At 52.0% G+C, this 27,149-nt stretch overlaps 13 protein-coding genes across 13 annotated transcripts; 4 read left to right on the forward strand and 9 right to left on the reverse strand.

Moving 5' to 3' along the window:
- Positions 1-542: 542 nt before the first annotated feature.
- BGZ61DRAFT_460718 (uncharacterized protein) lies at positions 543-1,308 on the reverse strand. The gene is made up of 2 exons (XM_046247060.1): positions 900-1,308; positions 543-846 (listed from the first exon to the last, which is right to left on the reverse strand). The coding sequence occupies exons 1-2, from the start codon at positions 1,197-1,199 to the stop codon at positions 757-759; spliced, it is 390 nt and encodes a 129-aa protein (XP_046098357.1). The 5' UTR covers positions 1,200-1,308; the 3' UTR covers positions 543-756.
- A 1,534-nt stretch (positions 1,309-2,842) lies between these two features.
- BGZ61DRAFT_460719 (uncharacterized protein) lies at positions 2,843-4,090 on the reverse strand. Its single transcript, XM_046247061.1, has 3 exons — positions 3,624-4,090; positions 3,261-3,571; positions 2,843-3,208 (listed from the first exon to the last, which is right to left on the reverse strand). Exons 1-3 carry the CDS (start codon positions 3,894-3,896, stop codon positions 3,187-3,189), a joined length of 606 nt encoding a protein of 201 aa, XP_046098358.1. The 5' UTR covers positions 3,897-4,090; the 3' UTR covers positions 2,843-3,186.
- A 484-nt stretch (positions 4,091-4,574) lies between these two features.
- Positions 4,575-5,954, forward strand: BGZ61DRAFT_116067 (uncharacterized protein). The gene is made up of 3 exons (XM_046236993.1): positions 4,575-5,274; positions 5,320-5,492; positions 5,556-5,954. Exons 1-3 carry the CDS (start codon positions 4,686-4,688, stop codon positions 5,580-5,582), a joined length of 789 nt encoding a protein of 262 aa, XP_046098359.1. The 5' UTR covers positions 4,575-4,685; the 3' UTR covers positions 5,583-5,954.
- A 4,064-nt stretch (positions 5,955-10,018) lies between these two features.
- Positions 10,019-11,200, reverse strand: BGZ61DRAFT_537724 (uncharacterized protein; the record flags this gene model as incomplete). Its single annotated transcript, XM_046254569.1, has 3 exons — positions 10,019-10,050; positions 10,091-10,747; positions 10,792-11,200. The coding sequence occupies 3 exons, from the start codon at positions 11,198-11,200 to the stop codon at positions 10,019-10,021; spliced, it is 1,098 nt and encodes a 365-aa protein (XP_046098360.1).
- Positions 11,201-12,376: 1,176 nt separating this feature from the next.
- Positions 12,377-13,339, reverse strand: BGZ61DRAFT_460732 (uncharacterized protein). Its single transcript, XM_046247062.1, has 2 exons — positions 13,059-13,339; positions 12,377-12,997 (listed from the first exon to the last, which is right to left on the reverse strand). Exon 2 carries the CDS (start codon positions 12,917-12,919, stop codon positions 12,440-12,442), a length of 480 nt encoding a protein of 159 aa, XP_046098361.1. The 5' UTR covers positions 12,920-12,997; positions 13,059-13,339; the 3' UTR covers positions 12,377-12,439.
- A 918-nt stretch (positions 13,340-14,257) lies between these two features.
- BGZ61DRAFT_364318 (uncharacterized protein) lies at positions 14,258-14,812 on the reverse strand (the record flags this gene model as incomplete). Its single annotated transcript, XM_046241509.1, has 1 exon — positions 14,258-14,812. One exon carries the CDS (start codon positions 14,810-14,812, stop codon positions 14,258-14,260), a length of 555 nt encoding a protein of 184 aa, XP_046098362.1.
- A 221-nt stretch (positions 14,813-15,033) lies between these two features.
- Positions 15,034-16,773, reverse strand: BGZ61DRAFT_306762 (uncharacterized protein; the record flags this gene model as incomplete). The annotated part of the gene is made up of 3 exons (XM_046238746.1): positions 15,034-15,509; positions 15,663-15,994; positions 16,079-16,773. Coding segments are annotated over 3 exons (1,503 nt in total), but the record flags the coding sequence as incomplete, so codon positions are not given.
- Positions 16,774-17,169: 396 nt separating this feature from the next.
- On the forward strand, positions 17,170-19,088 carry BGZ61DRAFT_509401 (kinase-like domain-containing protein; the record flags this gene model as incomplete). The annotated part of the gene is made up of 3 exons (XM_046252000.1): positions 17,170-18,111; positions 18,168-18,835; positions 18,872-19,088. The coding sequence occupies exons 1-3, from the start codon at positions 17,332-17,334 to the stop codon at positions 19,086-19,088; spliced, it is 1,665 nt and encodes a 554-aa protein (XP_046098364.1). The 5' UTR covers positions 17,170-17,331.
- A 2,456-nt stretch (positions 19,089-21,544) lies between these two features.
- Positions 21,545-22,058, forward strand: BGZ61DRAFT_460742 (uncharacterized protein; the record flags this gene model as incomplete). Its single annotated transcript, XM_046247063.1, has 2 exons — positions 21,545-21,763; positions 21,963-22,058. A coding segment is annotated over one exon (219 nt), but the record flags the coding sequence as incomplete, so codon positions are not given.
- A 106-nt stretch (positions 22,059-22,164) lies between these two features.
- BGZ61DRAFT_537728 (Mis12-Mtw1 protein family-domain-containing protein) lies at positions 22,165-23,747 on the reverse strand (the record flags this gene model as incomplete). Its single annotated transcript, XM_046254570.1, has 2 exons — positions 22,165-22,633; positions 22,759-23,747. 2 exons carry the CDS (start codon positions 23,745-23,747, stop codon positions 22,165-22,167), a joined length of 1,458 nt encoding a protein of 485 aa, XP_046098366.1.
- Positions 23,748-24,829: 1,082 nt separating this feature from the next.
- On the reverse strand, positions 24,830-25,766 carry BGZ61DRAFT_116241 (uncharacterized protein). The gene has a single exon (XM_046236996.1). It carries the CDS (start codon positions 25,651-25,653, stop codon positions 25,027-25,029), a length of 627 nt encoding a protein of 208 aa, XP_046098367.1. The 5' UTR covers positions 25,654-25,766; the 3' UTR covers positions 24,830-25,026.
- A 298-nt stretch (positions 25,767-26,064) lies between these two features.
- BGZ61DRAFT_364268 (uncharacterized protein) lies at positions 26,065-26,319 on the reverse strand (the record flags this gene model as incomplete). Its single annotated transcript, XM_046241506.1, has 1 exon — positions 26,065-26,319. A coding segment is annotated over one exon (255 nt), but the record flags the coding sequence as incomplete, so codon positions are not given.
- A 66-nt stretch (positions 26,320-26,385) lies between these two features.
- On the forward strand, positions 26,386-26,895 carry BGZ61DRAFT_460749 (uncharacterized protein; the record flags this gene model as incomplete). Its single annotated transcript, XM_046247064.1, has 3 exons — positions 26,386-26,421; positions 26,463-26,565; positions 26,663-26,895. Coding segments are annotated over 3 exons (196 nt in total), but the record flags the coding sequence as incomplete, so codon positions are not given.
- Positions 26,896-27,149: the final 254 nt, after the last annotated feature.

Here is a 27,149-nt window from a genome sequence, read left to right on the forward strand (position 1 = left end):
GCTGGCTCTGTTGCGGGGTTACACGGCACGTCGACATTCATCCGCGGCACGTGGGTATGGGCAACTACATAATAAGTATGCTATCGTACCTGCTGCTTGCTCCGCGTCCTTCTCTCTACCGAAGAGATATACTCTCGGAGCGCCTGACGAACCAACTCCGATGCACTGAGCACTGAACGCCATCTTGCGGTACTTGTTATCGATACAACGTGTGACACAGTTAGTGAATGACGGGGGAGTGTTAAATTGTAAATGGAAAGGTACTGCTTCATTTGGTGGTTGTATAGAGTTAAAAACTGGCCTCAGCCACTGTCTAAGTTAAGGGGACGAAGGTCCTAGTTATGTACGCAAGAACGGTGCCTATGTGGGTTGGACGCCTCCTCGGCTGGGCGGAATATCGTTTGACAGAAAGCTACTCAGGTTCGGAACATGCGGTTATAGATGAGATTTTGGAAGCTACACTACTCTTAAAGCTCTGACACGAAAGTGCAACGTTGAGTAAGAGGTAGGATACGAGGGGGGGTTCATGCATGTTTGCTAAGGTTCGCTTGGTTCGGACGCTTTTTCAATAGACGTTATTCCAGATGTCGGGGCAATGCCCTTCTTGCCTATGATAAAGCTGTCGCAGCAGCTATTATCGCTTTCTTTACATTATTTTGCCCTTCTGCCGTTGGGAAGCATTTGATTGAGTGCTTCAGTGGTTCAAATCCCTTATCCCCAGCTGTTATCTTAACCCTCCCAATCCCTCTTCCTACCCTACAGGGTAACCAGCTTTTGCTTCCTGGGTTGGGTCACACAGCGATTGCAATTGGCTTTCAATGTGCCCCGGTGACCACTGCATCGAACCTAGGCAGGTTAGCCGAATGAAACATAAAGAACCTGTGGGTCATGGTACCTACTTTTCGTCTTCGACATTCTCTGCAAGCAATCGACACACGCTTCCTGGGAACTTCCTGACATATCTGAGGCGCAGACGGTAGTGCTTCGAAAGAATTGATTTGATACGGAACATATTGTGGAAGGTTGGAATGACTTTGCTGCAATAGTGTTGAGTTGGTTGAAGCGTTATGTTGAGATGGGGGCCATAGACGAGCTTGATTTGAGACTTGACAGGCATGAAAAAAAGCAGGCAGGCCGATCGACAAGGAGGATACTATTGCTCTACAATCTAATGTCGACCTTAGGGTTGGGGTCTTCATTTGTTAACATGCCTTGAACCTTCATGATTGCTGTTGGATACGCAATTTGCTATATGCAATAGCAGAAGTGATTAATCAAATGATGTAAATGGAGAAGGTTGTTCCCTCTCTTCTTAAGGGTTCAGGGCAAGCTTTTTATGCCTTTTCTGAGCTATGTGGAATCAACTAGAAGCTGCTTGCTAAGCCAGTGGCAATAGGTGGCAACTTTCATCTTTGATGGCGATATTTATGCCGCCACCCGAGGTCACAATCCAACAATTGCTATGAAGGTTTCGCGGAGGAAATGCATGTAAAAGGAATTCCCTACTAGTGTGTAAACGGGTACCAGGCTGCCCTTAAATGGGCATTGACTGTACCCCTGAAACATGTAGGCTAGAGCTGTTGACTCGTAAGCTGGGTATGTTGGTTCTGATCTCGATGGGAGGAGGCGACCAAGGCAAAAGGGGTATCCGGACATCCCCTGGGCCAAGGCAACAGCGTCAATGCAGGTTCACACCCACCTTGCGGAGGATTTCAAAGACTGTTCTGAAGCTACAACTCCCACGACCATTTCTTGCTTGCATTGCCCGAGATAACAAATTCGTACGCCTATAATATATATGGGTTTAATTGTATACGCGTCAAACGCTAAACGGTTCCAAATTATCTTTCGTAACTAGCACATCCAACAACAGTTAATACCAGCGCCTGATACAAGGTAAAAGAAATAATGACAAAAGTTTTGAACATGTCGAACAAGCAAATTAGCGGTACTTTTATTCATTAAACCCGTAACGCAGACGGGAAGCAGTGAGCATTCAGTTCTGGTGAACAGGTGCCAACTGCTTCACCATCCACTGCGTCCAATAATCCCTTTCCTCCACGACTTCCAACCTTAGGATACAAAGCGTTGCAATACTTGGACTCGTCCGTGCTACATCAATGGCCTCGTGGAGGTTAGTCTAGGTAAGACATTGGCTCAGGCAGTGCCGAACAGCTCGTCCATGCAGGGCCATTGTAATAAGTGAAGCCTGGGTCGTAAACTTGCCGGGCGACATCTGGGGTCCCCAAGGTCGCACCACCAATAATGATATATTTCAACGAATGATAGCGTAACGGTCCGATATGCTGATGGGTGCTTGTCTAGAAAGTTTATACGCCATGGTCGTTACTCAGCGGATATATTTTCGTGCTTGGGCATCATGTACTGTGACTTGCGCTCTCGAGTCTTTGCATCTGCGCCTCAAGCTGCATAATCATTCCTCGTGTTGCTCCTTGCAAGTGATGCGAGGCCTGTTTCAGGAGCAAAAAGGCTGTTAGTGTTCTTCCTTATGTCTAAATCTCCAAGACGGAGCTCTTGGGAGTGTTCGAATTTGCGGATATTTGTAGGCTTGGCTGGGCCTACGCTGTCTTGGCTTCCCTTTCGAACTGATGTCCCTTTGAGAAGTCCCTCGTAGTTATGGTTGGGGAGATAGTTGAAAAAAATGTGTCCCGGCCAGACACCTTTTCATTTGATGGCCTCACTAACAACTAGCTTTGAACCAGTGAAATGGACACCCTTTCTTAGCGTTTCACGTTCTAACATTGATGCAGCCTTTTCGCACAGTCGCAAATAAGTTCTCGACCGTCGGTGAGAACGGGAACATAGAGAAGGAAGAAGATTGTGACAAGTTCGGGTTATATTGATTCTATAAATATGGGAGAAAGAACTGATCAAATCTGCTCATCCAGCGCAGATGAGTGTGTGAAAATTTCCCACGTCAGTTCGTGCTGTGATTCCGGTGTCCCAATCGCCTGCTTCACACTATACGATCCAACCTCTCAAGCTCCAGACTCACCATTGACCTCGCTGGTCTCACTGACCTAGGCATCTCACTGCCTACGGACTGCGGGCCCACCAACTCATCCTGGCTTCCTGGGTACGCCCCAGTGCCTGATGCAGAGGCAGCATCGCCAGCTGATGTCTCAAGACGCTGATATCTTAAAAAGGTGTACGCACCATTAACAATCAAAGAAATGATGCAGAGGATCTACATTATTAGCCTTGTAGTGGCATGAAGTCCAAGAACTGTACTCACGAACGTCTGATGAACCAAGTCGAAGAGAGGGGATCCGAAGAAACAGGACAGAATAAAAATAACCGAATGAATGCTCCTGTGGTAAGGGAGTTCTTTCTTCATGGTCTGGCATGCAAAGCTATTGTACACTGATATGACTGACAGCCGATTAATGGTGCATCCGATAGCGAGGCAATATCGGGCATTAGACAACTGGCTGGCCATGACCAATATCAAGCTGACAGAGACGCATATCAAGCTGATAATGCAACTGAACCTCACAATCCATTGATCAAGTGCCTTTTGCGCACAGAAATGGAAATGATAATATAGTCCCTGGGTCAGCTATGTTAGCTTCGTTGCAAGAGTGATGGTGACTTGATCTCACCTCGGTCAAGATCCTCCACCACAAGGCCACCAAGATGACGAGTTCTGCTAGCACCCCGACTGGGAGTCCCACTTCTCCGCCTGATTCAAGTTCATACCATAGCAAACCGAGAGGCGTGGCCTCCGTCCCTATGGCTACGAAAAGACAACCAAGCCATATGTACAACGGTTCGCGTGAGTGGCTGTGGTGGTAGAAAACCCAGAATTGAACGAGCATCAATGGGACGTCTACGAGGAAGACGCACGTAGCCAGAATTGCTTCGGCAGAAACCATCTCAGCAGCTGAGTGGAAGGTAGGTGATGTATGTAGTGCAAGCTTGACAGGGCAGAAATGACAGAACAAAGGCAGCGATGCAACTGCGTAGACAGAGTACGTTGGATTTGCGTGGAGAGGAGGCGGCAATTGGCCAAAAAAGCAATGAAAATGACCTGGAAACAAATGTATTTTTACATTACTCTTGCCCGTCTTTATAAGTTGGCTCTGGGACCATCAGCGAAGGACCCAAGCCGTACGAGCTCTCCTTGTTGTACATCATTATGGGCGGCATCAGACACGCGTAGTGGGGCCACGCTAGCTCACTGGGAACCCCCACACACCCACACAGCACGCCCAACAGGGGGGTGGGAAGGAGGGAAGGGACAAGTAGTGGGTCAGGGGAAACTACTTGGGAAGCATATTCCGCGTGATTTCAGCACGCGCTCGCCGCGAACCCTGCACGTACTTTCCCTCCATCGATCATCCTCATTGCGGCGATTTCACACGGCCTCCCCTACGCTTTCCGCTATCGCTCGTACTCCTACTCCTGGTATCCCCCATACTCTCACTACGAAAATTCGTGATCATTTCGCAGCGCCCAAAGCACGCGCTCACAATCCTTGCTGCGACCATCGCCCAGTGGCAACACCCCGTGGACACATCTCGAAGATTGTTCCATAGGGGCCCAATCAGCTTCGGGCTACTACAGAGTACGTGTGGCTTAATGTGTGCCATGCTGTGGCTTTAGCTTTGGCCTACGGCCTCACGTCACACTCCCCTATTCGGTTGCACAAGTCCATTGGCATTATGTACTGCCGGACAACTTTGGCGGCTCCAAAAGCGGTGGATCTTGCAGAGCAAAAGCCATTCCAACCAGAGAAATATGACCAAGGAGCTCCCAGAAAGAGACGGCACGGGCCGGATCCCAAGTTCACCGTCAAGCCAAAAAAGAAACCCAAAGGCACGATAGACGTGAAAAACGTGGAAAACGTGGAAAACGTGGCCACGACTTTACGCAAAAAGGGCGTGAAAGGATTGAAATCATTAGATCGGCGGGAGTTGATCGCAGCAGCACCACTCCAAGTTGTCAAAGGCGGGATTAAGGTGGGAGATGTGTCACTCAAAAGCTTCGAAGATATGTTCACCTTTGCTGATGGCCTCGGGATGCCTGAACCTCCGAACAATTGGACACCATCCTCGATTGGGCCCCTGCAATGGACACTGCGCATCATAGCTTCGTGTCTTCGGATAGTTCAGCGAGAGACGGAGCTTGTTCAGCATCTTGATGCGTCCGAGGAAGCGAAGAGAGTGCGGTGGGAAAAGTGTGTTCTCGTGCTCAATAGGATGGTGAGCTATCTAGGGCCAATCGGTCTGAGGCTTTATGACGCATATGCTGGTAAGTCAACCCAGCAGAAAGTTTGATCTGGATCTGATTGTGTAGAAAACAATTACATGCTCACTGCGTGTATCCGCAACAACATAAACGTCGAAACCCGAGAGGCTATAGCCGATAGGGCGGCCAAACTCCTTCACCACGAAGTAGCGGCGGCCTGGCGGGGCAATGTTCGAGTCTTTTGCTTGCCCTATGCCATCGAGATGATTTTAGAATCTAAAGTTCAGTCAGTTGCCCTTCCGGACACAGGTCAACAGCCGGTTGCTGATCAATGCCGAGTGTAGGCATACGAAGATCTGCGAGATGCTTAATCTGGATATATTTTCGGACTTGCAAATCGAGTCGTCGTTCATCCAGCTTGAGCAAGTCGAGGCTCAATTTCCCCAAGAGCCGGGGGAAACCGAAGAAGACAAAGTGCTAGGGGAATCTCTCATCCCCGAGTGCTTCCCTGTTCCTAACCCTCTTGGTGATATGGATCCATACAGGGAATTCACTACTTCACACAAGTTACAAATCATGGCCTTGATCGCTGGAGGATGCCAACGTGGGTATGACCCGGTAGCATCTGGAACTGACAGTAAGGCCGATTTATACGGGTATCAATGGTCTCCCAAGCATACCCCTGTGGTCCAGATGATAATCAGCTTTTTAGTGAGTCTCTTTACCGCATAATGTCAAAAGTATACTGACAGAGAAGGTTGAGTCGAACGTGTTTGAGCCAGGGTCTTGGACGATTTCGGCCTGCCGAGCAGTCCATCACAACTCTGGTTGTATCCCGACTCCAGTTGGCAAGATTCAGATTGTTATACCCACCACAATGATAGAGTGCAATATTTCTTTGGGCATGCCGAAACAGTGCGAGGCATGCTTGGGCATACCGAAACAATGCGAGGTGTGTTTGGGCGATGACACTTTTGGGATGGTATCGGTCACATGGAACTTCAGGTTATTGTGGGTGTTGAATTCAGAAACCTGCCTCTCGACCCGAGATCCGATTGATTATATCTCAATCATACTACCTGTAGCGCTGCCATCTAACTAGCGACTTCATATGTCAATACCACTTTCATTAGAACTTGACTACGATATGTGTGGGTTTGAGATCTTCCAGTTGGTTGCCAGAGTTATCGGAATCTGGAGGTGGTCAGAGTCTGGACTCGTGTGCTTGGGAGTGCCCATACCGACCTGGATTGACCGGTTGGGTCGAGGACGAACCTCCACCCGAAGGACCTGGTGCGCCTTGCCCTTTTCCTTTGCCATCATTACTGCCCTTGGGATCGTCCGGCATATTTTAGGGAAAGCTCGGTTGTGTATAATCGTATCAAGAGATGCTCGACATGGAGGAGTCTAAGCTTAAGCGTCAGCCTCAATGAATTGACCAGGGTCTCTAGGTAACTGACGATTAGACTATTGAGGTGTTGTCGGATTTTGTAGGGACAACAGATGAGAAGAGTCTGAGTTGTTCCCCAGTGAGGGAGCTTGCTCTTTTCGAACTGGATACTTCAAGGCTTCGTGTGTCTGTTTTAACGTAGCAGGTTGAAGCAAGGCAATGAGTTGTGAGGCAATGCGAAGTGATGCTGGCTGAGTCTAGATGTAGCGAGGACGAACGTGCACATTCTTATGCTTGTTGACAGAAACGACGTCTCCTATGGGGGAAAACATCGAGCAAGTACGTGCTCACCATTGAATCGCTTGCCGTCTCATAGCATGGCCCTGCAACGCCATTGAAGTTAGTGCTATGCCTGAACATGCAGGTAAGCTCCCTAGGCAAATAACTCCTGCATGAGTTGGCACTTCTGGTGAGGCTTGATCGACTGACGCGGGGGCTCGGGGGCATGCACTGGATCCCTCCCCTCGCAGTTCGTCGTGCTCTGTGCCTCCCCTAGACCAGCCAGTCATGTAGCCGGATGGAGTGAGGCTTACCTGTTCCTTCTAGAGGTGAGACTCCCCCACGACCAACACGAACATGGTTTACGCGTGTCTCCAACCATTGTTATCAATGATAGGTCGGCGGGCGCCCTCCTTCATCTAGGGTCCCAAGGAATTGCATGCCGTAACCACTCAAAAGACCTTCCATTGGGGCTTGTTAGCTGGTGGCGTTTAGTTGGCGGCTGGTGTGACTTCTTAAAGGGAACTCAAGGGGCCAGCCTGCGGCCGCATGGCTGATCGCGACACCGGTCTGAAATGGGTCTGCAATGTTCATCCTAGCAGGTATCGAACAAGGCCGAGAAGTTAGCCAAGGTTATGCAGCGGCATGTAATCGCAAGATTTACGGTCCGAACACCAGGCTGGCCGGAGTAGCGGCCGCATTAGTCTCCCTGTTGTGGCATGGCCAGTACCTCCACCAGCTCAGCACCACCATCATCTCCGCCTCCTTCATACAGCACCTGACAAGGATTCAATGGCGCAAGGAAATAAGCTAAGTAAATTTGGCTCGTTCATATCCGCCCTCCCGCAAGATGTGGTTTCTCCTTTGCCTATGCAAACCAACAGTAGTTTGTCTCTCATAGAGTGAGGCACGCGCGTCATCGTACAATCTTACACGGCTGTATTAAGTTCTGAGTTTAGTTCCTCCTGTCTTTTCTCCTTGCAAGTATTTAGGCGAGTCTTTAGAGTTATATATGGGTCTGAGCCTGATTATCGTCCTGAAGATGTCTGATGTGGTTCCGTGTCAGCCTCAGCCCGAAGCCCATCATGGACGACGCCGGATGCACCGCAATCACATCCTGTTGGATACTCCGGCATGGTTGCCATGCTGACCCATGATGAACTCCGGGTGGATAGACCATCCTGCAAGCCACTAGAACTAATGATGCTGTTGGTACTATTGTGTCGATCTTGACTTTGCATAAACAGGCCAGACATGCGGCCAGATTAAGTGAGGCTGACCGGTTCCATCGAGACCTCCCCTACGGTCAAACCATGCACGTTCACGGTGGAACCACTCAGTCTAGTGTTGTCGATGAACCGAGAACCAACAAGGAGACAACATCAGTTAACGCGGCCACATGGAGTTTCTTCTGAGTAGTAAAGATAGCTGTCTCATGACTGGAGTAATTGCTCTTCCTATGCTTGAGCATAGTACAGACCTAAAGCATTGTTGGCTGGACATCAACTCTCAGGCTTACATAAATCGGTTCACCGCACGCTACCGCCTCCCGCCTCATAAGAGGCAACTTGCATGCAACCCCTTCAGCCGTCGACTTTCCTGGCCTCATACGTGGCCAAAGACAGGGGCGCGATATGAGAGAGATACAGATATCCGCAAGCCACTCTTGGCTTGAATGAGCCAGTCATGCAGCCAGATTGAATGAGGCTCACGAGTTGTATCTCGAAGCGAGGTGTCTCCGCATGCACGTCCACGGTCTCCACGGGTCTCCGGCTACTGGGGGCGATCATAGGTTCGGTGTGAAGCGGCCACCCTCCATCATCCATCATCCCTAAGACTAACATACAGCTACTACAGAAGGCAATGGCAACTTAGCATATCGGAGGTCCATGCAAATAGAACAAATTAAGAAAGTGGGTGACAAGATAAGAATAAGCTGGCTGCTGCACATCGAGAGATTCATTACCTCTACTGGAAGCTGGCCTTTATTGATTATAGTGTCTTCTGCTTGCAAGACGTGCGTCACGAAGTTTGGAGAGTTTGGAGCTGTCCTTAATTCCGGCACTATTGCCGTGGTATTGGGTCCTGATCCTAGTCAATGAACCTAGTCAATGAATTCTCTCTCTTTCCAGGTTCATCCGCAGAGAATCTAGCCCACATGGCGACCTAGGTTGGCCTGTCTGAGGGTCATGTTGATCTTGCCGGAGTCGTATCGCGAACACACTACATCGTGATGGCCGTCATCGCATCGCCATGACGAAAGAAGTGGGGTATATCGAACCTGCGCCTCCTCGCATCGCCATGACGATAGAAGTGGGGTATATCGAACCTGCGCCTCCTCGCATCACAATCACAACAGAAGTGGGTACATCGAACCTGCGCCTCCTCGCATCACAGTGGGTACATCGGACCTGCGCCTCCTCGCATCACAATCACAATAGAAATGGACCTATGCCTCTCGCATCGCCATGACGATAGAAGTGGGTACATCGGACCTACCTCTTCGCATCGCGATCACAAAGAAGTGGGTCGATGGCAGGGTTGTATCGGACATGCTGCTTAACATCACGTGGATCCACTTGGGTTTCAAATCACCATATTGGACGACACATTGGGCAGGAATCCTCGAAGTCGACACCTTGAGGCCAAAGGACCAACTCTGCCGTGATATTGCACCAGGCTGTCTTCTCCTATATCTTCTTTGCTGCCAGATGTATTGCTCATCTTTACGCGATATCAAGGAAGGCTCCTCGGATAACGCGCACTCCTAGCCCCAGAACACGACAGTCAAACCACTCGATTCAATGGTACTCCCTCCATCTCTTGCTAGGGAATTCTCATCTGACAACGATCCAGGACGTCCAACCCCTTGACCGGTCACTATTTGCCCAGGCCACGCTAGTACAACAGAGTGGTCCAATCGAGGGGCAGAACCAGACGGTGCTTTGGGACGACTGCACCACAGCGCAATGGAAGATGAAGGGCGGCGATAGTTGGACTGTCATCGACAAAGAAGGTCAAACGAAACTTAAGACTGGTTACCTACTGTATCTTTATGGAGGAACCGTCAAGGTGATCGAGTAGAGAAATCCACCCAGAGCTGATTTTCCAACTTGGACAACATTTCTGCGTCCAATATCACCCTGAGCCGATTGGGCGAATGAGCATCGCTATGAAGACTCAAAGTCAACAACCGTGTCAGTGACTCACCCCTTGCCAACTCTCGACGACGTAGTGGGTTGTTTTGGAGAGTCGTAGAGACCAAGGTCCCTAGGAGAGGCTCTATAGCGGACTCTTGAGCACGTTCTAACTTTAACTCGCCCCAGACCGAGACGTCTGTGCCATCCGCCAACTCCAAAACCCACCTGGCATTCTCCCCGTCGTACCTGGTACGCTTGCTAAATAACTCGTTAGCTAGAATCGACACCATATCTCTCGTCACATCGATATCCAAGGAACATTGAGCAGGATTTTGTGTGTAGGACACAGCGATGCGAGCAAAGATATCATCCTTTTCGACTCCATCACACATCCTTTGTGGAAAGACCAGGGGGAGAACCGAAGCCTTCGGCCACCGAGGACGTTGACGGTTGCCATTTGTCGATTGTGTTATTCCATACGTCTCGCTCGGTGCCACTGCAGGCGGGGCGTCCAATCGGTGTTGCATGGTTTCTTCACAGGAGCTCGAGGCCGCGTCAAGAGCGGCATTTGGGCATTGAGAGACGAGTCTCATTTGCGGGCTATCGGACTCGGGAGACTCGCGGGAACTGCGTTGCTCGGGTTGTTCGAGCTCGTCGAGGCGGGGTCGCTTGGATAACCTGATATGGCTGGGGATCGAAGATTCAAAGCCGGCTGCAGCGAGGGAATCTGACGAGTTAGCTGAAGGTCCGTCAACCAGGTGACATACTCACTTTGCCGGTCTCTGGCTCGTTGGGATTTATAGAACGTGTGCTCGAACAACTGATACAGAGATTCGTGCACAGTGAGATTATCGAGTCTGTCGGCTGAAATCTCAATGTCCGAGTGACTGAGTCGGTCGAACAAAGTGAGGTTATCGAGTCTGTCGGCTGAAATCTCAATGTCCGAGTGACTGAGTCGGTCGAACAAAGTCGTGATGTCCGGTTGGTGCTCGATTGCTGTCACCACTAGAAACCAGGCCCATAAGGAGCTTCGTAGGAGTCGGCACGAGTTGCTTCCGGGATTCTGGGAGCACACGAGTATTGTTGCTTTAAGCTTGGACGGCGCTTTGTCTGCTTTTTTCGGGTCCTGAAGACACAGCGTAACCCGAGTGAGGAAAGAAGCGGTGTCCTCGACAGCCATGGGGCGACAGAGGCAGATAGGGAGCGCGCAGAGGAGGGGTGTATCCGCAGGGGCGAAAAGGAGAGCATGCGAAGGGGCGAGCGAAGGGGCGAGCGAAGGGCGGAGCGTGCGAAGCGTGCGAAATGTTGGAGCGGTAGAGCATTCGAAGAGGGAGCGTTCGAAGAGGGGAGCGTTCGAAGAGGGGAGCGTTCGAAGAGGGGGGCCTTCGAAGGGGGTGCCTTCGAAGGGGGACCGTTCGAAGAGTGGGGCAATGCGGGCGAGCGTCAGCTGAGGGAAATACCTGTCCAGGGTACCGTCTCGCTGACTTGGCTGTGGATTGGCGTGCAAAAGTGGAAGACATTGACGGGTGGGGTCGCTGCGTGAGATGCCGTAGATCTTTTCCCCTTGCGAGGTTAGAGAGGTCAGATGTAATTGGATATGGAAACTACAGTTTAACCCGATATAGCAAAAGTCCACTTCAGCTCCTGTATTGCTAATTAAATCGGCAAATGGGAAGCCGGAAGCTGAACTGTGGATGTCTTCGCCCCGCTTGAAGCCATTCCTGCCCAGGCAGCCAAGGTAAGCGCTCGTACGCATTCATGCCACTTGCCACTAGCTGTTCTCCAACACCGCGAGAATACTTATCATCGCTGCAGAATCGGCTAATCGCATCACCCGCGCTTCGAGTGCATCCGTGAAGTCTTTCCTAGAGAGTCGCATCCTACTCCGTAGATGTCTTCTTACTCCTAGGTCATTCCTAAGTGGGGAAATTGCCTGCCTGTCTAGTGCAAAGTATAAATACATAAACTGTCTTCCACGAGCTAGAGGGCGGATCTCCTCACCTGCAAATATCGGATCAACAGTGGGAGAAGCAAACATCCCTACGACATCAAACTAGTGTGGCTCTGTGCCAACTGTTAGTAAGTATAGTGCGCTTGATCCGAATCAAAACACTAAGACACCCAAGATTTAACACACGATATGTGCGCCTGGGTGCGGACGCTGTGTTCGACATGCAACAGCGTCGTGCAGGATAAGTGCACCGGTCCCTGCGACGTATATCATGCCATATATGCACCTGGTTCGACCGTAACGATTCAATATGGCACGTGTGGGCCTTGCAGTTATCCAACACCTTGAGGGCAAGTCAAAGCATTGAAGATGCCCTGGTAGAGTCATCGGGGGTAACGATGAAGGAGGTTGTATTAGCTATAGATCAATCCGTTCAGTGAGAGTAACCAATTACGCCCACGATGTCCTTCATGTTCTGACAGTTTGTGTTCGTGGGTTTGGGTACGTCGGTATGTTGCCGTTTGCGTGATCGATGCTGAAGGGTGGCCGGCTGCCAATGCCATGCAAATCGTGAACGTCTTGGACTGCCTTATTGACCCTATCCTCCATGACGTTGCTTGCCGATATTACGACATCTCTCTCGCCGAGGGAGACCGTAATTACCGGCAGGTCATTGCGACCTGGAAGATGGGCGTTGGCGGGGTCGTAGGCATCATTGAAAACGTCAAAGACAATCCAGACTTGCGACGGCCATCTCTCCTTGACAAGAAACATCGGTTCCAACGCCCCATCCGCACTCAATGCAGCCGGGTCATTCTTCTTGATGTGATCAACTGCCACCTCGATCATCTCCTCGCTGGACTCCCATGCTCTAGGCCAGTAATGACTTTTTCTTGATATGGAAATGAAGACTCGCTTTGCAGCCTTCTTCCCCCAACCTTCAGCCATTAGACTTCTAGTGGATCTCGCGACGACTCGGCGGAGAAATAGAGGACGGGAGTTGGGCAATGCGCGTTGCAGCAATATCTGAAATCGAGCAGGGATTAGAACGATCAGCCTCATTGCGTCAAGTCATGATCTCACTCACCTAGGTTGCGAAGGCCAAAAAAAAAGGTGTCTAGACTTCAGCTTAGGTCAATTTCAGTCTGTGGCTAGTGGAGATCTCGTGAGATCGCCAGAGATTCTTTCCCACTCCCGCTAGATCGGAGCAAACGGGAAGCTCGAAGTGTTTGCAGTGATGAGAGAAGATCAAGGGAAAGATTGTGGAGGTCGGTATGCTGGGTCAGAGGAGCACAAGTGCCACGACGCTGGACATCCTACCTACTCAGCACAAGTTGACCCAGTTGGTTGGTAGGTGTGCTAGAAGAGTAGTGGAGACTGAAGAAAAGGGTTGACGAGAGGGCCCCCGCCTGAACGACTGCCCTAATGCCTAAGGCATCAATTCCGCAAATGCTCCTAGTTAACCTCAGGTACCCCGCTCACAAGGCTAGCATGGCTGGCGCAGCTCCAAACGATCAAGCTGCTAGCACCGGGCATGTTAGCCCGTGTGCGCTGCTGCCCGGACTCCCTCACAACCTGTCGCGCCGTCCCGCGATCCCTGTTTTGGGCCATTCCTAGTGTCACATTTCCTCTGCCTTTGGGCCTTGTTCTGGGCCCTCCTCTTGTTCGGAATCTGTGGTATGTTTTTCCAAGAATTCGGGTGCCAGTACTCGCAGAATCCAGAGCATGGGGTCGCCATGATGACTACGTCGCACAGGGCGGTACGACGGGCACTGGGTTGTCCAATTGGCCTTGCGGAAGAAGTTTTGGGCCACGTTTCCTGACTGGGGTATGCCGAAACAGTTCTGGAAGTTGTTCGACATAACTAACTGAGACGTAGGCAACGTCGGACACACACACACCCAATTTATTTCGCCCGGTGGCTTCAACCAATAGGGCACTAGTTGCTATTGTACATATCCGCTTCCAAAGCTTTGTCATGATCTCGTAAAAGCCCATACAGCGTCCGCATTCTGCTTTTGCCTCTTCGTTTTCCATCTCTCCGCAGGGTCTCGTGGGATTTGTATTATTGGCAAGCTAGCTTGAAGGCTATTCTCCAATTGTTCAGAGTCCTATCTACACACAGTATGGACGAATAATAGTGCTGGAATCATTACTATCTTCATTCATTTCTATCATGTTACGTGGTCACACTTAAGAGACATGTCTTCCTCTTCCCATGTTCATTCCGGACCCCTCGTGCTTCGAGAAGTACATATATATGTTGATCAGCTGGGATTTCTTTGCTTATTCGGATTCTTCCTTGGGAAACCGAATAGCACATTCGTCTACGTATGCCTTCCGTTGCTTCATCTTCATACGTACCAACAGCTTTATCTCTGCCCGCGTCGCCGTATCAAGCAAGTCGACATCATCACCATCTGCCTGATCATGCAAAGCGTTCCAGTAGATGTCGTCGATATCCAAGCACGTCCTTGCCGCGTAATTGAACCAGAAACGTCCAGTCTTCCACGAATCCCGGATCCGGGCAGAAAGACGCAGCTCCTCTGCTGGCCTTCCGCCTCCGGCAGACGCCGACTTTGCTCCCACTCGCTCCAGCGCTCGCAGGAACTGTTCCATCCTAGGCACATACCGTGTGAGAAAGTCATCCATGCCGTAACGTGCAAGCCACATGTCCGGCCCCCGTAACAACAGCCACCAGGGCGGGTCATACATGAACTGCGCCGGCATGCTATTTGTAAACTCGAAGTCGAGCACAGCAGTGATGCGGAGAGTATTTGGGTTAATGAGCATGTTCGCAGGTTGCATGTCGTCGCAGAAGACCTTGAACCGAGGTTTCATGGCGGGGGACTCGATTGTTACTCTTGCAGTACCGCAAAATCGTTCAAGGGTTCGTCGTGCCACTATCATCCACATTGCAGTAATCCATTGGGTTTCAAGCAGGCATCATTGCTTCACTCCACCCAAATCTAATCGTTACTCCGGCCCCAACAGGTTTCCAGGGAATTCGCCAGGTCAGCCGGCCATTCAAAAGAGCCACCCTAGCCGTCCTATCTCGCCCGACGCCGAGTTGTACTTGGACGCCTTTTGGATACTCTCTGAGGTTTTGCTAAACGTGCAGGCTTTGGACGAGCACTAATCCGCCTGGGTCTTAATTGAGAGCCACCGACGTGTGGATCGGTAGCCGCGATGCCGGAGGGGTCTGCAGCCGTTTTGCGCTCGGCCACCTGCAAGCGTTTGCTCCTTCGTGGTGGTACAGGAGCAACCTTTGGGGGGGGAGCAGGGACGTCTAGTCCGGGTAAAGATTGTTGAGCCTCAGATGGTAATTCAGAGGCATTCGGTAGACGCCGGGGCCCAGGTCCGTTCTTTCCACGAGCCTTGGACACCTTCGTCCAATGAACTGGACCAAGTGGAGCCTGTCCACCCTCGAATCGCCGTCTCTGCTGCGGGCCAGATCGAGGAGCCTCCCGACTCGTTGCATGGCGGCGTCGTGAATTTGAAGCAGTGGAAGAGTGACTGACATCGCCATTCAGTAATTCTGCGGGATCAACGGCCAGAGGTGGTTCTTGCGGAGACGCGTTTAGGCTACCAGACACTGGGCCGTGACTTGATTCGGCAGGCGACGAAGACATGAAGAGATTCCTTCTCGGAGGTGTTTCCCCGGTTCCATAGCCGTCGCTCTGGAGCGCACCCGAAAGAGTGTCCGCAGGTGGTTCTTGCTGAGACGCGTTCCGGATACCGGACGCTTGGCCATTTGACTCGGCAGAGAGGGGAGCCCCGAATATCGACCGGGGAGGCACTTCTCCGGTTCCATACCTATCGTCCCCGAGCGCGCTCGCTTGAACAGAGGCAGCATCATCGCCCAACTCTTCGCGAAGCATCTCCTCGAGAGGCTGTTCATGCTTCCAGGACATCCCAGGCAGTACACCCCATTTCTTATTCCAAATTCCCCTCTCCATCCAGGTGTTCTTCACTCTCTCATAGGCCGTCGAATTAATGTCAAGAGGGGTCTGTGTAGTGGCTCTTTCAACGGTTGGCTCGTTCTGGGTCCGTCTGCCGCCTGCCCAGGCATGAAGGGCAGCCTGATGATGGATTGGGCCGTAGCACGCCAAGTTGAGATCAGAGAAGTCCGGAGCAGGGGGGGCAGGAGGGTTCATTTCGTCTTGAATCCGTTCGCGTTCTTTCGACACCTGATAGACGAACCGATGAAATGGGCGTGACGCTTCACGCTCGCGCTCTCGTACAGGCCGTCGCCCCGCAATCCATCGCAGCTCCTCGGCACTCTTCGGTCGTCTCGGTTTCGCCTCTGCTCTCTTGGAGGGGAGGCAGAAAAGAGGAGCTTCGCCTTCGGCCGCCGAATCGGAGACCGATTCGGACTCAGGCTCGAACGGTTCTTCGTGCTTCCACCTCCACAGCGTCAATTGTTTCCACCTCTCGTTCCAGATGCCCTGCTCCACCCAGCGCGTCTTGACGTTCTCCTCCGCGAGCTTGTAGATGTTCGTACCGGCCGGCTGACGGCGTGATCGATTTCGATTCGCTTCGTAGAGCCGATCTATCTCTTCACTCTTTTCGGCGTCGAATTGGTTGGAAGGAAACGATGCCCGATGCTCTCGTATCAGCTGCCATTTTCGTTCCCCGCGGCGTTTCTGTTCCTCGCTAGGCGGGTTAGGACTCTGAGATCGGGTTGAGTTGTGTGACAAGTGAGATCTGTACGATGGCGGAGATTCGCTGAACCGCCCTCTCGCATGATCAAGTCGCTGCGGATTTTCGACAAATGCTGCTAGGGCCCTGTCAGCTCTCAACAGCTCATCTCCTCGAATAATATCAGCCATGGAGGAGTTTTCGTCTTCAATCGTGGAAGCAGGGTGGCGGCGAACAGATGGGCGAAGCGAAAAGCATTTGGGAGGAGGATGTGAGGAAAATAACAGGACAGAAATATCTTTTTGGCGCCCTGAGCTGTGACCGAGGCTATGCTGTGTCATGCGCGGGCTGGCGGTTGGCGCCAGCAGGCCTCAGTGATTGGCCATGAGCATGCCACCCACCAGAATCCATTGGCTACGCGTTCCTCGTTCTTGCGACCGGCAACCATCCAGTAACCAATCACATACTCTTGGTAGCGCGCGGGGATACGTTGCTAGAAGAGATGCAGCTCGGCCAACAGGAGGTGCATTAGGCTGGGCATCGCTGTCGTCCCAGTTGCTGTGCGTAGTCAATAAAAGCGACAGCTCGGTCTGCGAACGGTCGAACGGCCACACTCACTTATCCCAACGCACATCTTCCTTGCTCGACCTCCGTGCTCCGTCTGACCTCTATTTATCTTTCCCTTGCTCTAGCAATTCGCCAGATTTCATCGCCCAACAATGCCTCGTCCTGAGCCTCATCCCCTAGCATTATTCTCCTTGGTCCCTTTAAACGAGCGAGCTAACGCAGTGCTCGCCCACCAGAGCAACCAGCACCTCGTGTCGTGGCTGAAGGACGGTACCCTTGCTCTCGACGTTGGCCATATCCGCCCAATGTCAGGAGGTAACGTTACTTTGGCTACACTGGGACGGAACGGCGATGTGATAGTGGAAGGCTCCAGCATCGCGAAGATCCAATGCTCGTTCGAGATCGAGATAGACACTAAAGTCATCATGTTCTACGACAGATCGCACGCTCAGACGAGTCAGGTCTTTGGCGACAACGCTACACCATTCGAGTATGGACGCCTTCGTAAAGTCGTCGTGCAGGAGAAGGTCAACACTATCATTAGCATGGGCGGTGTCGGGCGGAATCTGGTGCAGTTCGAACTGAAATGGCATTGCCGTCCTGATGACACAATGGAGAGGGTGAAGGACCGAGAGAGTGGACCCCTCGCAGAGAATCCCCGCCTCGCGCGTACCATTGATGAAATAGACACAGTTCTGCCGTCTCGAAGGGAGACCCGAATCCACACGCCGGGACTCCAAATGCCGAAGACGAGATACGCGACGATAGGAGATAGCCTCGGATCTGGACAGTTTGGAATAGTATATAAAGCCGTCAACCTGGACACAGGCAAGCTCATGGCTGTCAAGATAATGGAGCGGCCCGCCGGGCCAGCACAACAAGAGTGGATGAAATTGAAGCGCGAGGTAGAAATCCTTTCCAGAATCAGCCATGTAAGTGAGGCCGCTCCACAGCTCTGATACATAGTGGGTATTGATCTCAATGCTAGGACCATATTGTTGACTACATCTCGTCGCAGGGTTGGGACCGGCCCGAGGTGGAAATCTTCATGGGTCTAAAAGAAGGAACCCTACAGTCGTTAATCGGCAACAAGTGCTCCGTCCCCATTACCGACCTTGCCCACACCGTCTTACATCATATGCTCCAAGCGATCGATTGTCTTGCAATAGGGGGCATTATACATCGAGATGTGAAACCGGAGAATATTCTCTACGTATCTCATCAAGGCCAATATCACTTCCAGCTCGGGGACTTTGGCTTTAGTCACCGGGCTGTTTTTGCGGCGACTTTTGCGGGCAGCCCACTTTACATGGCTCCGGAGATGTTTCGAGGAGGGAAGCAGACACACAAAGTAGATGTCTGGTCACTCTACGTCACGATGTTGTGGACGCTAGATGTGGAAGGGTTCCGTGAGGTATCGAAAGGGCTGACCAACCATGGTGAAGCCCAAGAGGTGATTTTGTCAGCAGCAGCAACCCCGAAGGTGGACGTCATTCGGGAAATGGCAAGGGTCAAACCAGAAGAGCGCGCTTCTGCAGCACAAATGCTTGTCAAGTGCTACAATGGGCAAGGACTCACCACACCACAAAACCAGATTCCACCTCTCATCAGCCCCGCAAAAGCCGACAGCAAAGCTCCAGCTGCAGCTGCCCGCGCGTCGACGAGACCAGCGCAACGGAGAGATTTCCGAAGGAACACGAATCGGTTTGCAGCCGCGGGCGAACTCCGCGTTGAGAAGACTCGGTTTCCTCGGACACCGCGAATACGGCCAATTGGTCCGGTGACCGAAAAGCGTGGCCAGGCACTCGGTCCCAGGACCCCAGTGAAACGTCCAGTTCCTGGCAGTTTCCCCGGCGATACCATCGACACTTCGACAGAACACTCTAGCGGCCTAGATTTATTTGAATAAGTCATGCAAGGCCTGCGAACATCCCTCTCAACTGGTCACACAGCGACTTGGCCACGGTGTTGTAAACTTGGTCCCAGATAAGCACATCGTTTGGATTTTCGGCGAGGGCTGCATTTAGGAGATGCTTTATGACTGTTGCTTGGGTGTTAGTATCTCCTGACTCGTAGAAGCAGTCTTTGGATCAGACTCAAGCATTCTGAGGCTGCTGAGCGGCAGGCGTCTCGGGAACGAAAGGGTTGTTCTTGGCAGTGCTCAGGTCATCGAGTCTCTCGTCTTTGAGATCAGTCGAGTCTGTTGATCACATAAGAGCTTTCCCTCAATTAGGCAGATTTGAGTGGCCGTATTCGGTTCGCACTAGTGGGCACACCTCCCCTTGTTCTCGGGCGGAATAGACTGGTGTGTGTGTGCCCGTTCCTTGTACTGTGCCTCAACATTCACAACATTCAGAGTTGTGCAGTGAGGGTGCGGGTTCGAAGGGCACAAGTTGGACTGGTTCTGTTCCTGGTCGCCTGGTATCGAGTACTATTATTTTCCCCTGGTGCCAAACCTTACAATTTGAGATGAACTCTCTACAGCCGGACCGGCGACTTATAACATAGATAAGACGTGAGAAAAGCCTCCTCGCAAGAACTCTCGGACACAGGTGCCAATCCAGAAAGGCCGTCATGGAGGAACCAGTTGGACGCTCGGGGCAGAGGTTCGCCATTTCTTACCGGTAGAGGCGATTGTTCTGTTACTGCGTCACAATTTGTACCACGAGTGGGTCGGAACTTCTTCCCAGGTAATCTGTACTCCAATACCCAAATCACCCTGTCACAACTACCGTCAGTGAATAAGAACGGGACATTATGCAATGTCTATTTCACGGCGTCGCTGAAGTAGTCTTCCGATGTCGCGGGTCACTTGTTTGTCGGACACAACGGATGCAGTGGAGACCCACATTCTCGAGTGACGCGGTCAGCACGCGCCAGTTGCTGCAAACGCGGCCCCTTGTGCTCGCGTCCTGCCACCGTGCTATGGGTCTCCCAGAATGGCTGCATAACGGTCTGAGAATTGTTGCGAGGTGCCTAGATATGATTGGTGGGAGTGGTCCCACAATAGGGGCTCAGCTCTAACATACTCAACGGCTGGCCGCTACCGCACAAGCGGATGGAGAAAAAAAATGCACACTTTATGCCGACGGTCGACCATAAAGTGTGCCATTTGTTTACGACCCGCTTGCTGCCGCATCTGTCCTCCCCGGCGATCCTACCCCCTGCTCCCGCCAAGGTCCACAACATTTCCCACCGCGCGGTGGGAAGAAAAGCAATTACCTAGCCCTGCATACTCCACCAAGACTGTGCTAGTATTATGTTATCTCCCTGCCATGTGCCATTTATTGTTTCCCCCACTTGCCTACTTCCGTTTTTATATCATAGCTCGGCTTGGGTTAATACATTGTGGCAGGTACTTATGCAGTACCATGATCGATCCCGGCTCGACCCTAACACCCATTGCTGGGATTGAGCGACTTTCAGGTATCAACTCAGTTGAAAAGAGGCTCCAAAGCTACCGGCATAGTCAGAGGGGAGTTGGGCACGCAAGTAGGTCATCCTGGACACGGAATTTTCTGCTGCAAGCACCCTTTTGGGAGAGGAACTGATGATCATGGTAGCGAAAGTATGGAAAGCACCTGGTACAAGTGTACCCGTCCGCTCCATGGTTTCAATTCAAGGTCTGCCCACCTAGCATGTAAGACAATTCATATGAAAGCTAATGCCCGCTGGCAAGAATAATGTACGTTGGATTCATAAAGTAGTGCTAGCAGATAAAGCGTTAAGCAACGGTAACGTGCGTGGCTGGTACAGAAAGGTGCTTCAGCCCCGGCGGAAGATACAGTACATTACGGTTAGCCGATAGCAGGGTAGCTGATAGCAGGGTAGCTGATAGCAGGGCTGCCGAGAAGGCGAAGTCACTGCCAGAGAACCGGGATCGTACAGTACGTGACTCGCTATGTTATACGGACGAGCTGGTGCTGAGTTATACCCAAGCACACACCGTACGGCTCGCGTTTTGGTCGCGTTGCATTTGGCCCTCCGATAGCGTCAAATTCCAGTTGGATATCTCCACTCGCGGCTGCTCAGACAGAAACGCCCTCCGCCAGGCTAGATGTCGCAAGGTTGGCATGATCTTTACGGCCTCAGGAGACAACTATAGTAGTAATCTAGCTGTACGCTTTAAGATCTGCAGGCCAGAGTACCCCTCGCCTTACACAACAATCAATGAACACACTGCTGCTCATCATCTCATTTTTACCGCTTAAGCACGCTCAGTGTGACACTAGACCTGCTTCCACCGTTATGCCTACCGAGTGCTCTCACAAAATGCTCTCTAAAATTTTCAATTTATGATAAATACCGAGGTACACAGCTTGGTTGTCCTCGGACGCGTGGCACGTGTGACGCGCAGGGATCAGGTTTACGCAGCTGGCGGCCTCGGAAATACTGCACCTCTTGCTGATAATGAACTGGCAACTACTCTCTACGTTGGCGTGGATAGCGAACCCTCAAGCTATGGACGCACGCCAAGCGGTGTTACAGGAGTCCACTATTGACAACGTTCCGCCTCTCCCGCTCTGGTTGTCGCACAATCTGCCGACACTTCTGTCAGACAATTGGCTCCACAGGGATCATTGATGGCACCAGTCAATTGATGAGAATTATCTGAAGAACAAAGGAAATTGAACAGCCATGTGTTCGGGTACAGCTATTTAAGCTCATGTCGTTAGGATTGGAGTCCTTGACGCGACAAGCTGGATGTGAAACCGGATACACGACCCCAAGGTATGGGTCGCGTTTCACATCCGGTCGCACGATGGTGGTGATATGCGACAACTTCGCCACGAGAACTATTAGCTCGATGCTCACGAATGTCTTGACAGATTTAGGCGTTTCTATCAAGTGCACGCATCATCTGTGCGCAATCCGACAACATCGAGAAAACCGCTGATGAACTGCCTAGCCAGGTTCCCAAGCTTAGGGAAGGAGGTATCAAGAAGGGAAGGTGAAATGAGAGAAAAAAAAAGGAACTCGTCTTGTCAATTTCGTAGTGCATAACCATTCGATTCACTTTTCGTTGCTTCATTGGCTTTGAGTTCTTGATTCTCTCTTCGCCCTCTGCCTTCCGGAAGAATGCTGCCCAGACTCCTGAGCACCTCTATGACGGGCATTTCCTTAGTTCCCGCCTTCGCCTTTTCACACTCCTCCCGCTGGCGGAGCTGGAGGGCGTTGATGCTGAGGACCTTGCCCGCCTCCTTTCCCGCGACGAGAACCCGTTGTTCGAGCGTATGGATGTTGTTGGCGAGCTGATCGACCTGGAATTCGAGCGAAGACTGGATTTTGTGTAGCCGTGATTCTGTTTGTGATCGAGTAGCCTCAAAGGAGGTCGTCTCGTCCGCCAAATAACCTCTGATCTGCCCTTCTTCTGGATCTAGCAGATCGAAGTCCGGCAATACAATCCGACCTGTTTCGCTCTCATCAAATAGAGGCGGTTGTTCAAGTGGTGGTCTAGGTGGTGGTTTACGTATTGCTTGCCAAGCCTTCTTTTCATCTCGTAACCTCTTGATGTTGATCTCCAACTGTGCTAGCTTCTCGTCGAGCTCAATATTTCTCGGATTTGGTTTCGGGATCACAGGCCCTTGGGTACACTGTCATCTCTGCTAAACCAATCCGAGAAGTCTGATCGAGCTGCAAAATCTTTGAGCAACTGATCTTGAATTGCACGAGCGCCGAGAATCGCATGAGCATTAGGCGCCCCATGAGGGGGCATTTCTGACAGAGAGCGCTCGCTACACCAGGTCAGAAGCTGCTTCATTCTTCGCGGCTCCAACAACGAAGCTTCGATGTGCTTGAAGAAATCAGCCGGATTGACCTTGCGATGTGGAATTGCCGATTGTCCGCCGTCGATGAGAGAACTCGCCCGTCTCCCCCTCATTCCCAAACTGCTTCGTCGACTCCCACCATTCCTCATGCGCATCTCCTTGTTCCGATTGATCACCGGCGTGTCGCTCATCGGGAGCGCAATCTTGGAGAGCACTACACGCGGCGGCGGTGATTCATCCCAATTTGGCACGGGGCGTTTCGGCGCTTCTCCTGCATTGCGCCCGCGCTTTATTGACGTGCCATTTGTCTGCGGCGTTGTCTCTTCCCCCGATATTCGTGCGCTCCTTCGTGTTCCTCTCTTGGGGACCTTGAGTGGCGGTTTCTCGTTCGACACGTTGACGCTCGGTTTCTGCCTTGAAGATTTCCTCGTGGCCTTGGTTATCACAGGTTCCGTAGTCGCTACCGTCGCCGTTGTCTCCTTCGTGCCCTGGTCTACAGGTGCTAGATCCTGGGCAACGCGTTCCTTTGCGGCCCTTCCCGACCCCGACTTCTTTGGAGGTTCTGGTGCCGGCTCCTCGCGCTTTCGCGTCTTCACCCTCTTCGACTTCCTCACAAACTGGAAATCATCATCCCGTTCGTAATCGGCGATGGCTGTTGTTTGGCCGCCGGCGCCTAACATTCCCTGCATCGTGTGCTCATCGTGCAACCCATCGGCGGCGCGCTTGCTCGTCCGTTGCTCCGCCTGGTTGCTCGTGTTAATAATCCGTAGCGGCTGGCGAGTCGTCACCGGAGTCGTCATGAGCGGCGCGTTGGGGACCGCATGGACTCCGAGGCTTTCGCGTTGGGCTCTGTTTGGAGGCGGGGCAGTTCGAACTCTCGGCCGTATCGCGTGGTCTGGAGGGTCGCGTCGCGTTGTGCTCAAGGCGCGCAATCAAGGTTCCGGTGCAATTCGCGATGGCTCGGCCATGCTCGGGGTCATGATGGAGGTTTGCGGGTCGCGACGAGGTTATGATCGTTGGGGTAGGAGCCAATGAATGAACGAAATCTATTCCGTCCGGGAGGCAAAACCTCATAGAACCACGACGGTAAGCTATTTACAGTTCGAACAATGTACTTCTGATCTCCCCACTAAAATAAAATAAAAGCCCCACATTACTCTCACACTTATTGGCCTCTTGAAGCATGGCCTGCCAACTTGAGGCTGTTTGGTGTTATTATCACCAGGGTTGGTCGCTACGTGTGGAGAATTAGTTCGTTGTCAAGTCTGGGTAGCATCACGTCTCCTTGTGTCCATGGCGAATTGAATCGCCGCTCGCACCTCTAGAAAGGTCCATCGGCAACGTAAGAATGTGTGTTCGGATTGCCATTGAGTAGATCCTTGTCAAGCGCACCGTGTACCGTTGCCCCACCAAATGCTAGATTTGAGGGTGCCTCACTCCCTGTAGGAGCTCACGAACTCGGCCAGATTGACTGGTCAGCTTTGCTGTAATATACACATCATAATGCATTCCCGAACGGTTGCATTGAAGAACCCTTGCATATTGAGGGTCACGATTATGGCCATGTCTATCCTGGAGGAGTGTCCAATGTCATACATGAGACACCCGAAAACGTTGATGGCCAAGGGTGCTGGGGGTGCATCTGGTTGTTGTTGGCTGATCACCTCCTGTATAATATCGGCTTAGGCGATCCGTTTTGCCATCAATTTCTCTTGACCTTGCCGGGGTAAGAGAGTAGTGCGATTCGCCATGAGAATCCAGTACTATCCATTATTCTAACGTATCGGCATCTCAGGCTCATTCCGTCTCAACATAACAACCTTCTCATATTTCGCCGGGTCCCAAATGTGGTCCATACCGCCTGATCAAACGTTGTATCGCCTTTTTTCGAACTTCTGCATGCAACATGTCCTTGAAGGGCGAGTCGTACTCAACATTGCCGTGATCAATGGGCACAGATGTAGGACGCTCCATTGAAGACTCGGGTCCTTCATGCCCCCTAAAGAGGTGGAGGCGGCCCGCTCTATCAAAGATCCCATAAACGCCTGGCGGGGGGTTGGACTTGTTCCAATTCTTTACCTAACCTAACTTAAAATATTTGTTTCTGATCTCGAAGGGAACAGTCGCTTCGGAGGATAATCTTGGCCCCGGTTTCGTTCTCGGTCCTCGGTGGCCGTGGCCGTGGCCGTTTCTGTCCGACACATGTCGTCGTGAGGTTGTATTTGCTCGGCGATTGGGATCCTTCGTTCGATCGGCGGTCGCAGCAGTAGGCCCATGCCAAATTGCGCGTGGATAGATCATTTTGCCACCAGGTCTCGCTCTCGTTCTCGGTTGCTGGTGGTGGCGGCTGCCGCTGTTGTCTAGATTTGTATTCGTTTCGGGAGGAGCATCGATTTGGGCAGCGGTCGCAGTCGTAAGACGAGCAGGTGCAGGAGACCCACGACGTTTGCTGCCTAGATAGACCACTGAGTCATCGGAGTCATCGGGGTCGTCGGATGCCAACATTTGTGCGATGAAAAGCGGAACGTAGCTCTGTGTGAAGTCGGAGCGTGAATTGGGAAATTGGGAGACAATTTTCTGAGTAGCAATGACGAAGACGCGCATTGTGCTCCAGCACCCCGGCCAATCGCGACCCGGCGGAGCCGGGTGAGCTTCGCCGGCATGGGCTCGCCTGCCCCGCTGTGTCTGGGTGAGCCAGGTATCCATGCTGGTCTTGGTGGTGTGCTCTGACTTGGGAGCTGCAGTCACAACAGCAGTCACAACAGCAGCCACAGCATCAGCCACAAGGGCTACAGCCGACGATCACCAGGATTGTTACCTCTGAAAATCACCACTTTGAAACCAAACTTCAGTTGTTGAGCAATGACGCCTCAACGCCTACTTGACTCCGCGACTCCGACTGGTGACGATAATGATGGGAACTGTGATGACGAGTCACAGCTGTGTTATCGCCAAATAGCGACGCTGCTCAACTAACGGCTCGTTGCATTACATCAGCCCGGTCGCAGCTCTCATCCTCAGAACAGCCGGTCAGCTGTGCCGTCACCACAATTTCTTGGTCTTTCTGTCACAGCCCTTGTTCCTACGCTTGTCTGACCTTCTGGTGTCACCGCTATCTTATCCAATATCGATTGCCACGCAAACACCTCCGAACTCCTCCCCAGCACTTGTATCCGTGCATCCACTGCCGCCAGCCGTGCTGCCCCTCGCCACCGCGAGCAATATCGGGTCCAAAACGAGGCTAGGGTAGAAAGCGTAAGAAGGGCTTGAGGAAAATCTGCCCGTTGGCCAGACGAGATCCAGGCCCATACGCTCCGTGACGAAGATCTCCCGACCGGGCACAAGCTGGTAGTGGAGCAGACGCAGCGGTATGGATTAGGCCGCCACCAAGAGTCAGCTGTGATTGCTGGCTAGCCCCTCCAGGTCGAGCTCCTCCTCAATGCAGGTCGTGACTCGACGACCTGCGGCGGCCAAGTCACGAAGCTCTGTGCGGGACGAAGGACGATGCAGGCGAGAATGGTAGGGGCTGGCCGTGACCGTGTCGCGACGCGTCGGCGCCATGCTGCTCTCGTACTCGACTGGCTGGGACGGAGAACAGAGAACTCTATTGACAGTTTTGTTAGCCCGAACACGTCGGCGACGGGGAAGCACGAACTCGAGTACTCAACTCTGCTGCCTTGGAGAATTTGCCCATAAGAAGGTTCCTTACTTGAAGAGGCAAGGCGTTGCTGTGGACGGCGGGCTGGACACAACAATAACGCATGATTGGTGAAGACCGTGTGATGCCGCCCTGCCGTACCAGCATGAGAACGATATTATGGGGCGAGAGGTCAGCAGATAACCGATCACGGATTTCTTACCACACGGGATTTCTTACCAACTTGCTTTTGCCCAATGCTGCCCAACCGCTTTTGTCTGAGCGATGGTCGCGGTGTCGTGGCTTCTTTCGTAATCGTTGTACTTTTTCGGGTACTGTACACTCTGTCAATTGAACTTTGGCGCAGATCCTAAAATCCCACTGAACCCCCGCGATTGGTGGGGACAAGTTGCGCTGTCAGGTTGGTTGTTGTGCTTGGGAATCGCAGCGGTCTGCAGGCGGATCCAACTGGTCCAGGTGGAGGCAAGTAATCTTTCTGAGAAACCTCGGCGACAAACACTAATCGTCCTTCGCAGCTCACCTTGCATCTGGATCATCCTGCGAG

The sequence above is a fragment of the Ilyonectria robusta genome (assembly GCF_021365365.1).
Source record: "Ilyonectria robusta strain PMI_751 chromosome Unknown BGZ61scaffold_25, whole genome shotgun sequence".
NCBI lineage: Eukaryota > Fungi > Ascomycota > Sordariomycetes > Hypocreales > Nectriaceae > Ilyonectria > Ilyonectria robusta.

Excerpts from the sequence above, each read along its gene's own strand:
- BGZ61DRAFT_116067 (XM_046236993.1), top strand. The coding sequence starts at position 4,686 with ATGTACTGCCGGACAACTTTGGCGGCTCCAAAAGCGGTGGATCTTGCA. Across the intron at positions 5,275-5,319 it reads GCTTTATGACGCATATGCTG|AAAACAATTACATGCTCACT; the intron begins GTAAGTCAACCC and ends CTGATTGTGTAG. Across the intron at positions 5,493-5,555 it reads AGATGATTTTAGAATCTAAA|GCATACGAAGATCTGCGAGA; the intron begins GTTCAGTCAGTT and ends TGCCGAGTGTAG.
- BGZ61DRAFT_460718 (XM_046247060.1), bottom strand. The coding sequence starts at position 1,199 with ATGAAGACCCCAACCCTAAGGTCGACATTAGATTGTAGAGCAATAGTA. Across the intron at positions 847-899 it reads GAGAATGTCGAAGACGAAAA|GTTCGATGCAGTGGTCACCG; the intron begins GTAGGTACCATG and ends TAACCTGCCTAG.
- BGZ61DRAFT_460732 (XM_046247062.1), bottom strand. The coding sequence starts at position 12,919 with ATGGCTGAAGGTTGGGGGAAGAAGGCTGCAAAGCGAGTCTTCATTTCC.
- BGZ61DRAFT_116241 (XM_046236996.1), bottom strand. The coding sequence starts at position 25,653 with ATGGATACCTGGCTCACCCAGACACAGCGGGGCAGGCGAGCCCATGCC.
- BGZ61DRAFT_460719 (XM_046247061.1), bottom strand. The coding sequence starts at position 3,896 with ATGGTTTCTGCCGAAGCAATTCTGGCTACGTGCGTCTTCCTCGTAGAC. Across the intron at positions 3,572-3,623 it reads GGTGGAGGATCTTGACCGAG|GGACTATATTATCATTTCCA; the intron begins GTGAGATCAAGT and ends TAGCTGACCCAG. Across the intron at positions 3,209-3,260 it reads TTCGACTTGGTTCATCAGAC|ATCCTCTGCATCATTTCTTT; the intron begins GTTCGTGAGTAC and ends CTAATAATGTAG.